The sequence below is a fragment of the Oncorhynchus nerka genome, unplaced genomic scaffold, assembly GCF_034236695.1.
Source record: "Oncorhynchus nerka isolate Pitt River unplaced genomic scaffold, Oner_Uvic_2.0 unplaced_scaffold_1212, whole genome shotgun sequence".
In the NCBI taxonomy this organism is placed as follows: Eukaryota; Metazoa; Chordata; class Actinopteri; order Salmoniformes; family Salmonidae; genus Oncorhynchus; species Oncorhynchus nerka.
Genome location: NW_027040117.1, coordinates 109,590 through 126,945, shown reverse-complemented (window position 1 = coordinate 126,945; position 17,356 = coordinate 109,590). Strand labels below are relative to the sequence as shown.

The following is a 17,356-nucleotide window of genomic DNA, read 5'->3' as shown; positions in this document are numbered from 1 at the left end:
CACTACACCACAGAGTAATGCTGGGCAGACACTGTACTACACCACAGAGCAATGCTGGGCAGACACTACACTACACCACAGAGTAATGCTGGGCAGATACTGTACTACACCACAGAGTAATGCTGGGCAGGTACTACACTACACCACAGAGTAATACTGGGCAGACACTACACTACACCACAGAGTAATGCTGGGCAGACACTGTACTACACGACAGAGCAATGCTGGGCAGACACTACACTACACCACAGAGTAATGCTGGGCAGATACTACACCACAGAGTAATGCTGGGCAGATACTACACCACAGAGTAATGCTGAGCAGACACAACACTACACCACAGAGTAATGCTGGGCAGATACTACACCACAGAGTAATGCTGAGCAGACACTACACTACACCACAGAGTAATGCTGAGCAGACACTACACTACACCACAGAGTAATGCTGGGCAGATACTACACTACACCACAGAGTAATGCTGGGCAGACACTACACCACAGAGTAATGCTGGGCAGACACTACACTACACCACATAGTAATGCTGGGCAGATACTACACCACAGAGTAATGCTGAGCAGACACTACACTACACCACAGAGTAATGCTGAGCAGACACTACACTACACCACAGAGTAATGCTGGGCAGATACTACACTACACCACAGAGTAATGCTGGGCAGACACTACACCACAGAGTAATGCTGGGCAGACACTGTACTACACCACAGAGTAATGCTGGGCAGACACTACACTACACTACACCACAGAGTAATGCTGAGCAGACAATACACTACACCACAGAGTAATGCTGAGCAGACACTGCACTACACCACAGAGTAATGCTGGGCAGACACTACACTACACCACAGAGTAATGCTGGGCAGACACTACACTACACCACAGAGTAATGCTGGGCAGACACTGCACTACACCACAGAGTAATGCTGGGCAGATACTGCACTACACCACAGAGTAATGCTGGGCAGACACTATACCACACCACAGAGTAATGCTGACAGACACTGTACTACACCACAGAGCAATGCTGGGCAGACACTACACCACAGAGTAATGCAGGGCAGACACTACACTACACCACAGAGTAATGCTGGGCAGACACTACACTACACCACAGAGTAATGCTGGGCAGATACTACACCACAGAGTAATGCTGAGAAGATACTGCACTACACCACAAAGTAATGCTGGGCAGACACTATACCACACCACAGAGTAATGCTGACAGACACTGTACTACACCACAGAGCAATGCTGGGCAGACACTACACCACAGAGTAATGTAGGGCAGACACTACACTACACCACAGAGTAATGCTGGGCAGACACTACACTACACCTCAGAGTAATGCTGGGCAGACACTACACTACACCTCAGAGTAATGCTGGGCAGATACTACACCACAGAGTAATGCTGGGCAGACACTACACTACACCTCAGAGTAATGCTGGGCAGACACTACACCACAGAGTAATGCTGGGCAGACACTACACTACACCACAGAGTAATGCTGACAGACACTGTACTACACTACAGAGTAATGCTGACAGACACGACACCACACCACAGAGTAATGCTGGGCAACACTACACCACAGAGTAATGCTGGGCAGACACTACACTACACCACAGAGTAATGCTGGGCAGACACTACACCACAGAGTAATGCTGCACAGACACTACACCACAGAGTAATGCTGGGCAGACACTGTACTACACCACAGGGTAATGCTGGGCAGACACTGTACTACACCACAGAGTAATGCTGAGCAGACACTACACTACACCACAGAGTAATGCTGAGCAGACACTACACTACACCACAGAGTAATGCTGAGCAGACACTACACCAGACCACAGAGTAATGCTGGGCAGACACTACACTACACCACAGAGTAATGCTGAGCAGACACTACACTACACCACAGAGTAATGCTGGGCAGATACTACACTACACCACAGAGTAATGCTGAGCAGATACTACACTACACCACAGAGTAATGCTGGGCAGATACTACACCACAGAGTAATGCTGAGCAGATACTACACTACACCACAGAGTAATGCTGAGCAGACACTACACCACAGAGTAATGCTGAGCAGACACTGCACTACACCACAGAGTAATGCTGGGCAGACACTACACTACACCACAGAGTAATGCTGAGCAGACACTACACTACACCACAGAGTAATGCTGAGCAGACACTACACTACACCACAGAGTAATGCTGAGCAGACACTACACCAGACCACAGAGTAATGCTGGGCAGACACTACACTACACCACAGAGTAATGCTGAGCAGACACTACACTACACCACAGAGTAATGCTGGGCAGATACTACACTACACCACAGAGTAATGCTGAGCAGATACTACACTACACCACAGAGTAATGCTGGGCAGATACTACACCACAGAGTAATGCTGAGCAGATACTACACTACACCACAGAGTAATGCTGAGCAGACACTACACCACAGAGTAATGCTGACAGACACTACACCCACAGAGTAATGCTGGGCAGACACTACACTACACCACAGAGTAATGCTGAGCAGACACTACACTACACCACAGAGTAATGCTGGGCAGACACTACACACCACAGAGTAATGCTGGGCAGACACTATACCACAGAGTAATGTTGGGCAGACACTACACTACACCACAGAGTAATGCTGAGCAGACACTACACCACACAGAGTAATGCTGAGCAGACACTGCACTACACCACAGAGTAATGCTGGGCAGACACTGTACTACACCACAGAGTAATGCTGGGCAGACACTGTACTACACCACAGAGTAATGCTGGGCAGATACTACACTACACCACAGAGTAATGCTGGGCAGACACTGCACTACACCACAGAGTAATGCTGGGCAGACACTGTACTACACCACAGAGTAATGCTGGTCAGACACTACACCACAGAGTAATGCTGGGCAGACACTACACTACACCACAGAGTAATGCTGAGCAGACACTACACTACACCACAGAGTAATGCTGGGCAGATACTACACTACACCACAGAGTAATGCTGAGCAGATACTATAATTCACCACAGAGTAATGCTGGGCAGACACCACACCACAGAGTAATGCTGGGCAGACACTACACCACAGAGTAATGCTGGGCAGACACTGTACACACCACAGAGTAATGCTGGGCAGACACTATACCACAGAGTAATGTTGGGCAGACACTACACTACACCACAGAGTAATGCTGGGCAGATACTACACTACACCACAGAGTAATGCTGGGCAGACACTACACCACAGAGTAATGCTGGGCAGACACTGTACTACACCAAAGAGTAATACTGGGCAGACACTACACTACAGAGCAATGCTGGGCAGACACTGCACTATACCACAGAGTAATGCTGGGCAGACACTGCACTACACCACAGAGTAATGCTGGGCAGACACTACACCACAGAGCAATGCTGGGCAGACACTGCACTACACCTCAGAGTAATGCTGGGCAGACACTGTACTACACCACAGAGTAATGCTGGGCAGATACTACACTACACCACAGAGTAATGCTGGGCAGACACTGCACTACACCACAGAGTAATGCTGGGCAGACACTGTACTACACCACAGAGCAATGCTGGGCAGACACTACACTACACCACAGAGTAATGCTGGGCAGATACTGTACTACACCACAGAGTAATGCTGGGCAGATACTACACTACACCACAGAGTAATACTGGGCAGACACTACACTACACCACAGAGTAATGCTGGGCAGACACTGTACTACACCACAGAGCAATGCTGGGCAGACACTACACTACACCACAGAGTAATGCTGGGCAGATACTACACCACAGAGTAATGCTGGGCAGATACTACACCACAGAGTAATGCTGAGCAGACACAACACTACACCACAGAGTAATGCTGGGCAGATACTACACCACAGAGTAATGCTGAGCAGACACTACACTACACCACAGAGTAATGCTGAGCAGACACTACACTACACCACAGAGTAATGCTGGGCAGATACTACACTACACCACAGAGTAATGCTGGGCAGACACTACACCACAGAGTAATGCTGGGCAGACACTGTAATGCTGGGCAGATACTACACCACAGAGTAATGCTGAGCAGACACTACACTACACCACAGAGTAATGCTGAGCAGACACTACACTACACCACAGAGTAATGCTGGGCAGATACTACACAGAGTAATGCTGGGCAGACACTACACCACAGAGTAATGCTGGGCAGACACTGTACTACACCACAGAGTAATGCTGGGCAGACACTACTACACTACACCACAGAGTAATGCTGGGCAGACAATACACTACACCACAGAGTAATGCTGAGCAGACACTGCACTACACCACAGAGTAATGCTGGGCAGACACTACACTACACCACAGAGTAATGCTGGGCAGACACTACACTACACCACAGAGTAATGCTGGGCAGACACTGCACTACACCACAGAGTAATGCTGGGCAGATACTGCACTACACCACAGAGTAATGCTGGGCAGACACTATACCACACCACAGAGTAATGCTGACAGACACTGTACTACACCACAGAGCAATGCTGGGCAGACACTACACCACAGAGTAATGCAGGGCAGACACTACACTACACCACAGAGTAATGCTGGGCAGACACTACACTACACCACAGAGTAATGCTGGGCAGATACTACACCACAGAGTAATGCTGAGAAGATACTGCACTACACCACAAAGTAATGCTGGGCAGACACTATACCACACCACAGAGTAATGCTGACAGACACTGTACTACACCACAGAGCAATGCTGGGCAGACACTACACCACAGAGTAATGTAGGGCAGACACTACACTACACCACAGAGTAATGCTGGGCAGACACTACACTACACCTCAGAGTAATGCTGGGCAGACACTACACTACACCTCAGAGTAATGCTGGGCAGATACTACACCACAGAGTAATGCTGGGCAGACACTACACTACACCTCAGAGTAATGCTGGGCAGACACTACACCACAGAGTAATGCTGGGCAGACACTACACTACACCACAGAGTAATGCTGACAGACACTGTACTACACTACAGAGTAATGCTGACAGACACGACACCACACCACAGAGTAATGCTGGGCAACACTACACCACAGAGTAATGCTGGGCAGACACTACACTACACCACAGAGTAATGCTGGGCAGACACTACACCACAGAGTAATGCTGGGCAGACACTACACCACAGAGTAATGCTGGGCAGACACTGTACTACACCACAGAGTAATGCTGGGCAGACACTGTACTACACCACAGAGTAATGCTGAGCAGACACTACACTACACCACAGAGTAATGCTGAGCAGACACTACACTACACCACAGAGTAATGCTGAGCAGACACTACACCACACCACAGAGTAATGCTGGGCAGACACTACACTACACCACAGAGTAATGCTGAGCAGACACTACACTACACCACAGAGTAATGCTGGGCAGATACTACACTACACCACAGAGTAATGCTGAGCAGATACTACACTACACCACAGAGTAATGCTGGGCAGATACTACACCACAGAGTAATGCTGAGCAGATACTACACCACAGAGTAATGCTGAGCAGACACTACACCACAGAGTAATGCTGAGCAGACACTGCACTACACCACAGAGTAATGCTGGGCAGACACTACACTACACCACAGAGTAATGCTGAGCAGACACTACACTACACCACAGAGTAATGCTGAGCAGACACTACACTACACCACAGAGTAATGCTGAGCAGACACTACACCACACCACAGAGTAATGCTGGGCAGACACTACACTACACCACAGAGTAATGCTGAGCAGACACTACACTACACCACAGAGTAATGCTGGGCAGATACTACACTACACCACAGAGTAATGCTGAGCAGATACTACACTACACCACAGAGTAATGCTGAGCAGATACTACACCACAGAGTAATGCTGAGCAGATACTACACTACACCACAGAGTAATGCTGAGCAGACACTACACTACACCACAGAGTAATGCTGGGCAGATACTACACTACACCACAGAGTAATGCTGAGCAGATACTACACTACACCACAGAGTAATGCTGAGCAGACACTACACTACACCACAGAGTAATGCTGGGCAGACACTAAACTACACCACAGAGTAATGCTGAGCAGACACTGTACTACACCACAGAGTAATGCTGGGCAGACACTACACTACACCACAGAGTAATGCTGCACAGACACTACACTACAGAGTAATGCTGGGCAGACACTACACTACAGAGTAATGCTGGGCAGACACTACACTACAGAGTAATGCTGGGCCACAGAGTAATGCTGGGCAGACACTATAATTCACCACAGAGTAATGCTGGGCAGATACACCACCACACCACAGAGTAATGCTGGGCAGACACTACACCACAGAGTAATGCTGGGCAGACACTGTACTACACCACAGAGTAATGCTGGGCATACACTATACCACAGAGTAATGTTGGGCAGACACTGTACTACACCACAGAGTAATGCTGGGCAGATACTACACTACACCACAGAGTAATGCTGGGCAGACACTGCACTACACCACAGAGTAATGCTGGGCAGACACTGTACTACACCACAGAGCAATGCTGGGCAGACACTACACTACACCACAGAGTAATGCTGGGCAGATACTGTACTACACCACAGAGTAATGCTGGGCAGATACTACACTACACCACAGAGTAATACTGGGCAGACACTACACTACACCACAGAGTAATGCTGGGCAGACACTGTACTACACCACAGAGCAATGCTGGGCAGACACTACACTACACCACAGAGTAATGCTGGGCAGATACTACACCACAGAGTAATGCTGGGCAGATACTACACCACAGAGTAATGCTGAGCAGACACAACACTACACCACAGAGTAATGCTGGGCAGATACTACACCACAGAGTAATGCTGAGCAGACACTACACTACACCACAGAGTAATGCTGAGCAGACACTACACTACACCACAGAGTAATGCTGGGCAGATACTACACTACACCACAGAGTAATGCTGGGCAGACACTACACCACAGAGTAATGCTGGGCAGACACTGTACTACACCACAGAGTAATGCTGGGCAGACACTACACTACACTACACCACAGAGTAATGCTGAGCAGACACTACACTACACCACAGAGTAATGCTGAGCAGACACTGCACTACACCACAGAGTAATGCTGGGCAGACACTACACTACACCACAGAGTAATGCTGGGCAGACACTACACTACACCACAGAGTAATGCTGGGCAGACACTACACTACACCACAGAGTAATGCTGGGCAGATACTACACTACACCACAGAGTAATGCTGGGCAGACACTGCACTACACCACAGAGTAATGCTGGGCAGATACTGCACTACACCACAGAGTAATGCTGGGCAGACACTATACCACACCACAGAGTAATGCTGACAGACACTGTACTACACCACAGAGCAATGCTGGGCAGACACTACACCACAGAGTAATGCAGGGCAGACACTACACTACACCACAGAGTAATGCTGGGCAGACACTACACTACACCACAGAGTAATGCTGAGCAGACACTACACTACACCACAGAGTAATGCTGAGCAGACACTACACTACACCACAGAGTAATGCTGAGCAGACACTACACCAGACCACAGAGTAATGCTGGGCAGACACTACACTACACCACAGAGTAATGCTGAGCAGACACTACACTACACCACAGAGTAATGCTGGGCAGATACTACACTACACCACAGAGTAATGCTGAGCAGATACTACACTACACCACAGAGTAATGCTGGGCAGATACTACACCACAGAGTAATGCTGAGCAGATACTACACTACACCACAGAGTAATGCTGAGCAGACACTACACCACAGAGTAATGCTGAGCAGACACTGCACTACACCACAGAGTAATGCTGGGCAGACACTACACTACACCACAGAGTAATGCTGAGCAGACACTACACTACACCACAGAGTAATGCTGGGCAGACACTAAACTACACCACAGAGTAATGCTGAGCAGACACTGTACTACACCACAGAGTAATGCTGGGCAGACACTACACTACACCACAGAGTAATGCTGAACAGACACTACACTACAGAGTAATGCTGGGCAGACACTACACTACAGAGTAATGCTGGGCAGACACTACACTACAGAGTAATGCTGGGCCACAGAGTAATGCTGGGCAGACACTATAATTCACCACAGAGTAATGCTGGGCAGATACACCACCACACCACAGAGTAATGCTGGGCAGACACTACACCACAGAGTAATGCTGGGCAGACACTGTACTACACCACAGAGTAATGCTGGGCAGACACTATACCACAGAGTAATGTTGGGCAGACACTACACTACACCACAGAGTAATGCTGGGCAGATACTACACTACACCACAGAGTAATGCTGGGCAGACACTACACCACAGAGTAATGCTGGGCAGACACTGTACTACACCACAGAGTAATGCTGGGCAGACACTACACTACAGAGCAATGCTGGGCAGACACTGCACTATACCACAGAGTAATGCTGGGCAGACACTGCACTACACCACAGAGTAATGCTGGGCAGACACTACACCACAGAGCAATGCTGGGCAGACACTGCACTACACCTCAGAGTAATGCTGGGCAGACACTGTACTACACCACAGAGTAATGCTGGGCAGATACTACACTACACCACAGAGTAATGCTGGGCAGACACTGCACTACACCACAGAGTAATGCTGGGCAGACACTGTACTACACCACAGAGCAATGCTGGGCAGACACTACACTACACCACAGAGTAATGCTGGGCAGATACTGTACTACACCACAGAGTAATGCTGGGCAGATACTACACTACACCACAGAGTAATACTGGGCAGACACTACACTACACCACAGAGTAATGCTGGGCAGACACTGTACTACACCACAGAGCAATGCTGGGCAGACACTACACTACACCACAGAGTAATGCTGGGCAGATACTACACCACAGAGTAATGCTGGGCAGATACTACACCACAGAGTAATGCTCAGCAGACACAACACTACACCACAGAGTAATGCTGGGCAGATACTACACCACAGAGTAATGCTGAGCAGACACTACACTACACCACAGAGTAATGCTGAGCAGACACTACACTACACCACAGAGTAATGCTGGGCAGATACTACACTACACCACAGAGTAATGCTGGGCAGACACTACACCACAGAGTAATGCTGGGCAGACACTGTACTACACCACAGAGTAATGCTGGGCAGACACTACACTACACTACACCACAGAGTAATGCTGAGCAGACACTACACTACACCACAGAGTAATGCTGAGCAGACACTGCACTACACCACAGAGTAATGCTGGGCAGACACTACACTACACCACAGAGTAATGCTGGGCAGACACTACACTACACCACAGAGTAATGCTGGGCAGACACTACACTACACCACAGAGTAATGCTGGGCAGATACTACACTACACCACAGAGTAATGCTGGGCAGACACTGCACTACACCACAGAGTAATGCTGGGCAGATACTGCACTACACCACAGAGTAATGCTGGGCAGACACTATACCACACCACAGAGTAATGCTGACAGACACTGTACTACACCACAGAGCAATGCTGGGCAGACACTACACCACAGAGTAATGCAGGGCAGACACTACACTACACCACAGAGTAATGCTGAGCAGACACTACACTACACCACAGAGTAATGCTGGGCAGATACTACACCACAGAGTAATGCTGAGAAGATACTGCACTACACCACAAAGTAATGCTGGGCAGACACTATACCACACCACAGAGTAATGCTGACAGACACTGTACTACACCACAGAGCAATGCTGGGCAGACACTACACCACAGAGTAATGCAGGGCAGACACTACACTACACCACAGAGTAATGCTGGGCAGACACTACACTACACCTCAGAGTAATGCTGGGCAGACACTACACTACACCTCAGAGTAATGCTGGGCAGATACTACACCACAGAGTAATGCTGGGCAGACACTACACTACACCTCAGAGTAATGCTGGGCAGACACTACACCACAGAGTAATGCTGGGCAGACACTACACTACACCACAGAGTAATGCTGACAGACACTGTACTACACTACAGAGTAATGCTGACAGACACTACACCACACCACAGAGTAATGCTGGGCAACACTACACCACAGAGTAATGCTGGGCAGACACTACACTACACCACAGAGTAATGCTGGGCAGACACTACACCACAGAGTAATGCTGTGCAGACACTACACCACAGAGTAATGCTGGGCAGACACTGTACTACACCACAGAGTAATGCTGGGCAGACACTGTACTACACCACAGAGTAATGCTGAGCAGACACTACACTACACCACAGAGTAATGCTGAGCAGACACTACACTACACCACAGAGTAATGCTGAGCAGACACTGCACTACACCACAGAGTAATGCTGAGCAGACACTACACTACACCACAGAGTAATGCTGAGCAGACACTACACTACACCACAGAGTAATGCTGGGCAGATACTACACTACACCACAGAGTAATGCTGGGCAGACACTGTACTACACCACAGAGTAATGCTGGGCAGACACTACACTACACCACAGAGTAATGCTGGGCAGACACTACACTACACCACAGAGCAATGCTGGGCAGATACTACACTACACCACAGAGTAATGCTGAGCAGATTCTACACTACACTACACCACAGAGTAATGCTGGGCAGATACTATACTACACAACAGAGTAATGCTGAGCAGACACTACACTACACCACACAGTAATGCTGAGCAGACACTACACTACACCACAGAGTAATGCTGGGCAGATACTACACTACACCACAGAGTAATGCTGGGCAGGCACTACACCACATAGTAATGCTGGGCAGACACTATACTACACCACAGAGTAATGCTGAGCAGACACTACACTACACCACAGAGTAATGCTGGGCAGACACTACACCACAGAGTAATGCTGGGCAGACACTACACTACACCACAGAGTAATGCTGGGCAGATACTATACTACACCACAGAGTAATGCTGAGCAGACACTACACCACAGAGCAATGCTGAGCAGATACTACACTACAGAGTAATGCTGGGCAGACACTACACCACAGAGTAATGCTGAGCAGACACTACACTACACCACATAGTAATGCTGAGCAGACACTACACTACACCACAGAGTAATGCTGGGCAGACACTGTACTACACCACAGAGTAATGCTGGGCAGATACTACACTACACCACAGAGGAATGCTGGGCAGACACTACACTACACCACAGAGTAATGCTGGGCAGACACTACACTACACCACAGAGTAATGCTGGGCAGATACTACACTACACCACAGAGTAATGCTGAGCAGATTCTACACTACACCACAGAGTAATGCTGAGCAGACACTACACTACACCACAGAGTAATGCTGGGCAGACACTACACTACACCACAGAGTAATGCTGGGCAGATACTACACTACACCACAGAGTAATGCTGAGCAGACACTACACCACAGAGTAATGCTGAGCAGACACTACACTACACCACACAGTAATGCTGAGCAGACACTACACTACACCACAGAGTAATGCTGAGCAGACACTACACTACACCACAGAGTAATGCTGGGCAGATACTACACTACACCACAGAGTAATGCTGGGCAGGCACTACACCACAGAGTAATGCTGGGCAGACACTACACTACACCACAGAGTAATGCTGAGCAGACACTACACTACACCACAGAGTAATGCTGGGCAGACACTACACTACACCACAGAGTAATGCTGGGCAGACACTACACTACACCACAGAGTAATGCTGGGAAGACACTACACTACACCACAGAGTAATTCTGGGAAGACACTGTGTTTAAAGGGAGGAACCCAGTCTATGATCTGGAGAGAACCAGTTTAAACCAATAAACATTTAAATGGTACCAATGTACTTTATTAGAATGTTGTGAAAATGAAACATTATATGATTAAAAAATATATTACATTATCACAGTGGAGTGATGCTGTTCATGGGGGATGTGTGAAATTAACTCCTCAGCCTTTATAGAGCCAGCGAATAGTTAGCCTTTCGCTTGGGGCCCGACTGGTGAGAAGCTTCAGGAGGGCAGTCACGTGTGCTAGCAAGGCAGAGTTGGCCCCAGGTATGGGCAGAATCGGGAGGAAAGTGTTAGCCCGCTAAGTAAGCAGCGAGACATCATATCTGAAATCAATTTTGCCACGTGGAAGGCCTACTGAAAGCTCTGGGACTCTTGTTCTCTACTGGCTCTACAGCCGATGAAGGTGGTTAATGAGGTGTTCTCTACTGGTTCTACAGCTAATGAAGGTGGTTAATGAGGTGTTCTCTACTGGCTCTACAGCTGATGAAGGTGGTTAATGAGGTGTTCTCTACTGGTTCTACAGCTGATGAAGGTGGTTAATGAGGTGTTCTCTACTGGCTCTACAGCTGATGAAGGTGGTTAATGAGGTGTTCTCTACTGGCTCTACAGCTGATGAAGGTGGTTAATGAGATGTTCTCTACTGGCTCTACAGCTGATGAAGGTGGTTAATGAGATGTTCTCTACTGGCTCTACAGCCGATGAAGGTGGTTAATGAGGTGTTCTCTACTGGTTCTACAGCTGATGAAGGTGGTTAATGAGATGTTCTCTACTGGCTCTACAGCTGATGAAGGTGGTTAATGAGGTGTTCTCTACTGCTGATGAAGGTGATTAATGAGGTGTTCTCTACTGGCTCTACAGCCGATGAAGGTGGTTAATGAGGTGTTCTCTACTGCTGATGAAGGTGATTAATGAGGTGTTCTCTACAGCTGATGAAGGTAATTAATGAGGTGTTCTCTACTGGCTCTACAGCCGATGAAGTTGGTTAATGAGGTGTTCTCTACAGCTGATGAAGGTGATTAATGAGGTTTTCTCTACAGCTGATGAAGGTAATTAATGCTGTGTTCTCTACTGGCTCTACAGCCGATGAAGGTGGTTAATGAGGTGTTCTCTACTGGCTCTACGGCTGATGAAGGTGGTTAATGAGGTGTTCTCTACAGCTGATGAAGGTGATTAATGAGGTGTTCTCTACTGGCTCTACAGCCGATGAAGGTGGTTAATGAGGTGTTCTCTACTGCTGATGAAGGTGATTAATGAGGTGTTCTCTACAGCTGATGAAGGTAATTAATGAGGTGTTCTCTACTGGCTCTACAGCCGATGAAGTTGGTTAATGAGGTGTTCTCTACAGCTGATGAAGGTGATTAATGAGGTTTTCTCTACAGCTGATGAAGGTAATTAATGCGGTGTTCTCTACTGGCTCTACAGCCGATGAAGGTGGTTAATGAGGTGTTCTCTACTGGCTCTACAGCTGATGAAGGTGGTTAATGAGGTGTTCTCTACAGCTGATGAAGGTGATTAATGAGGTGTTCTCTACTGGCTCTACAGCCGATGAAGGTGGTTAATGAGGTGTTCTCTACTGGCTCTACAGCTGATGAAGGTGGTTAATGAGGTGTTCTCTACAGCTGATGAAGGTGATTAATGAGGTGTTCTCTACTGGCTCTACAGCCGATGAAGGTGATTAATGAGGTGTTCTCTACTGACTCTACAGCTGATGAAGGTGATTAATGAGGTGTTCTCTACAGCTGATGAAGGTGATTAATGAGGTGTTCTCTACTGACTCTACAGCTGATGAAGGTGATTAATGAGGTGTTCTCTACAGCTGATGAAGGTGGTTAATGAGGTGTTCTCTACTGACTCTACAGCTGATGAAGGTGATTAATGAGGTGTTCTCTACAGCTGATGAAGGTGATTAATGAGGTGTTCTCTACTGACTCTACAGCTGATGAAGGTGATTAATGAGGTGTTCTCTACAGCTGATGAAGGTGGTTAATGAGGTGTTCTCTACTGGCTCTACAGCCGATGAAGGTGGTTAATGAGGTGTTCTCTACAGCTGATGAAGGTGGTTAATGAGGTGTTCTCTACAGCTGATGAAGGTGGTTAATGAGGTGTTCTCTACTGGCTCTACAGCCGATGAAGGTGGTTAATGAGGTGTTCTCTACAGCTGATGAAGGTGGTTAATGAGGTGTTCTCTACTGGCTCTACAGCTGATGAAGGTGGTTAATGAGGTGTTCTCTACTGGCTCTACAGCTGATGAAGGTGATTAATGAGGTGTTCTCTACTGGCTCTACAGCTGATGAAGGTGGTTAATGAGGTGTTCTCTACAGCTGATGAAGGTGATTAATGAGGTGTTCTCTACTGGCTCTACAGCCGATGAAGGTGGTTAATGAGATGTTCTCTACTGGCTCTACAGCTGATGAAGGTGATTAATGAGGTGTTTTCTACAGCTGATGAAGGTGATTAATGAGGTGTTCTCTGCTGGCTCTACAGCCGATGAAGGTGGTTAATGAGGTGTTCTCTACAGCTGATGAAGGTAATTAAGGAGGTGTTCTCTACTTCTCTACTGGCTCTACAGCTGATGAAGGTGATTAATGAGATGTTCTCTACAGCTGATGAAGGTGGTTAATGAGGTGTTCTCTACAGCTGATGAAGGTGGTTAATGAGGTGTTCTCTACAGCTGATGAAGGTGATTAATGAGGTGTTCTCTACTGGCTCTACAGCCGATGAAGGTGATTAATGAGGTGTTCTCTACAGCTGATGAAGGTGGTTAATGAGGTGTTCTCTACAGCTGATGAAGGTGGTTAATGAGGTGTTCTCTACTGGCTCTACAGCTGATGAAGGTGGTTAATTAATGAGGTGTTCTCTACAGCTGATGAAGGTGATTAATGAGATGTTCTCTACTGGCTCTACAGCTGATGAAGGTGGTTAATGAGATGTGCCCCAACATCACAAGGATCTATAACATCGGCAAGAGCCACAGCGGACAGAAACTCTACGCCATCGAGATCTCAGACAACCCCGGAGAGCATGAACCAGGTAAGACCAGAGAAAGGGCTCTGATAGGATCTTTATCCTTGATTCAATCCTAGAAGTCAAGTTCTCTGGGTTCAAGAGGTTTGGTGAACATTGGTGTATTATTACATAAAATGTTTAATCTATTCATCATACGCCTTTTCACATTTTGTTCTCTCTCTCTTCTCTCTTCCTCCCTCCCTCTCCCTCCCTTCTCTCCCCCCTCTCTCCATCACTCCCTCACTCCCTCCCTGTCCCTTCTTTTCCTCCCTCCCTCCTCTCCCTCCCTCCCTCCCTTCTCTCCCCCTCTCTCCATCACTCCCTCACTCCCTCCCTGTCCCTTCTTTCCTCACTCCCTCACTCCCTCCCTGTCCCTCACTCCTCTCCCTCCGTGCCTTCTTTTCCTCCCTCCCTCCCTCTCCCTCCCTCCATCCCTCCCTCCCTGTCCCCCTCTCTCCGTCACTCCCTCGCTCCCTCCCTGTCCCTCACTCCTCTCCCCTCCCTCCCTTATTTTCCTCCCTCCCTCCTCCCCCCCCTCCCTCCCTCCCTCCCTCCCTGTCCCTGCTTTCTCTCCCTCCCTCCCTCCCTCCCTCTCCCTCCCTCCCTCCCTCCCTGTCCCTCATTTCTCCTCTCACCCTACCTCCCTTCCTTCTCTCCCTCCCTCCCTCCCTCCTCTCCCTCCCTCCCTCCTCTCCCAGGTGAACCAGAGTTCCGCTACACGGCCGGTTCCCATGGTAACGAGGTGCTGGGCCGGGAGCTGCTCCTGCTGCTGATGCAGTTCATGTGTCAGGAGTACCTGTCGGGTAGCCCACGGATACGTCACCTGGTGCACGAGACCAGGATACACCTGCTCCCTTCCGTCAACCCCGACGGTTACGACAAAGCCCTTGAAGTGGTAGGTGTGGGTGTCCGAAAGACACCCCCAAAACCCCACAGCTGATATTACAAATATTGACTGCATCATTAATAAGGCTGTACTGAAACATACCACGGATACAAAAGACTCTTCTGGGACACGTGTGGAGGGTCTTTTGCTTGTCAGCCATGTGATCGTCAGATGAAAGATTCTCCTCTTCAAAGTCACAAGTTCAAAGCATCCTCTCCAGTGATTCCAGTGGCGGCTGGTGCCGTTTAGGATGAAGGAGGGTGACTCCTTCCTTATTTCTATTACGGCATATTGGATAACTGTCGCTCCTATTCCATTCACCCAGTTCAATGTAACAGTGATCGGTTTGGGCTACTACATGATACTGCAATGTTCCCCTGTACCCATCATGAGGTTGCTACTACAACCTACACTATGAATCAAGGGTCAAGAGAAATTAGAGTAATCAAGGAGAGAGACATTGACACATTCAATACCGCTTGGCACTCTCTTGCCTTCATCTAGCTAATCTAGGGTGAAATCACTTGTTTTTTTTGTGGGGGGGGGTTCACTTTAGGGTGTTGAGCAGCTTTAATATTGCAGGTAGATTGTAGCTTCCATCAACGTAATGATCTGCATCATTTTCAATCCCCCATATACATATTTTTATTAAGTATATATATACAGTGGGGAGAACAAGTATTTGATACACTGCCGATTTTGCAGGTTCTCCTACTTACAAAGCATGTAGAGGTCTGTAATTTTTATTATAGGTACACTTCAACTGTGAGAGACGGAATCTAAAACAAAAATCCAGAAAATCACATTGTATGATTTTTAAGTAATTAATGCATTTGGAAGTGTTCCAGTGCCAACTAGCTAACATAGCATCCCTCTCTGTTTGAGCAGGTTAAACTAGCTAGCTAACATAGCATCCCTCTCTGTTTGAGTAGGCTAAACTAGCTAGCTAACATAGCATCCCTCTCTGTTTGAGTAGGCTTAACTAGCTAGCTAACATAGCATCCCTCTCTGTTTGAGTAGGCTAAACTAGCTAGCTAACATAGCATCCCTCTCTGCTAAACTAGCTAGCCATAGCATCCCTCTCTGTTTGAGTAGGCTAAACTAGCTAGCTAACATAGCATCCCTCTCTGTTTGAGTAGGCTAAACTAGCTAGCTAACATAGCATCCCTCTCTGTTTGAGTAGGCTAAACTAGCTAGCTAACATAGCATCCCTCTCTGTTTGAGTAGGCTAAACTAGCTAGCTAACATAGCATCCCTCTCTGTTTGAGTAGGCTAAACTAGCTAGCTAACATGAAGGTGGTTAATTAATGAGGTGTTCTCTACAGCATCCCTCTCTGTTTGAGTAGGCTTAACTAGCTAGCTAACATAGCATCCCTCTCTGTTTGAGTAGGCTAAACTAGCT

At 47.9% G+C, this 17,356-nt stretch overlaps 1 protein-coding gene across 1 annotated transcript in view; it reads left to right on the top strand.

Moving 5' to 3' along the window:
• The window catches only part of LOC135569070 (inactive carboxypeptidase-like protein X2), a gene marked incomplete at its 5' end in the record, with an annotated part of 107,561 nt that overhangs the window by 31,579 nt on the left and 58,626 nt on the right, over positions 1-17,356 (top strand). The window contains 2 exons of the mRNA XM_065015913.1: positions 14,969-15,092; positions 15,767-15,963. Of these exons, the coding sequence (XP_064871985.1) occupies positions 14,969-15,092; positions 15,767-15,963 (321 nt within the window). The remainder of the gene's footprint in view (positions 1-14,968; positions 15,093-15,766; positions 15,964-17,356) is intronic.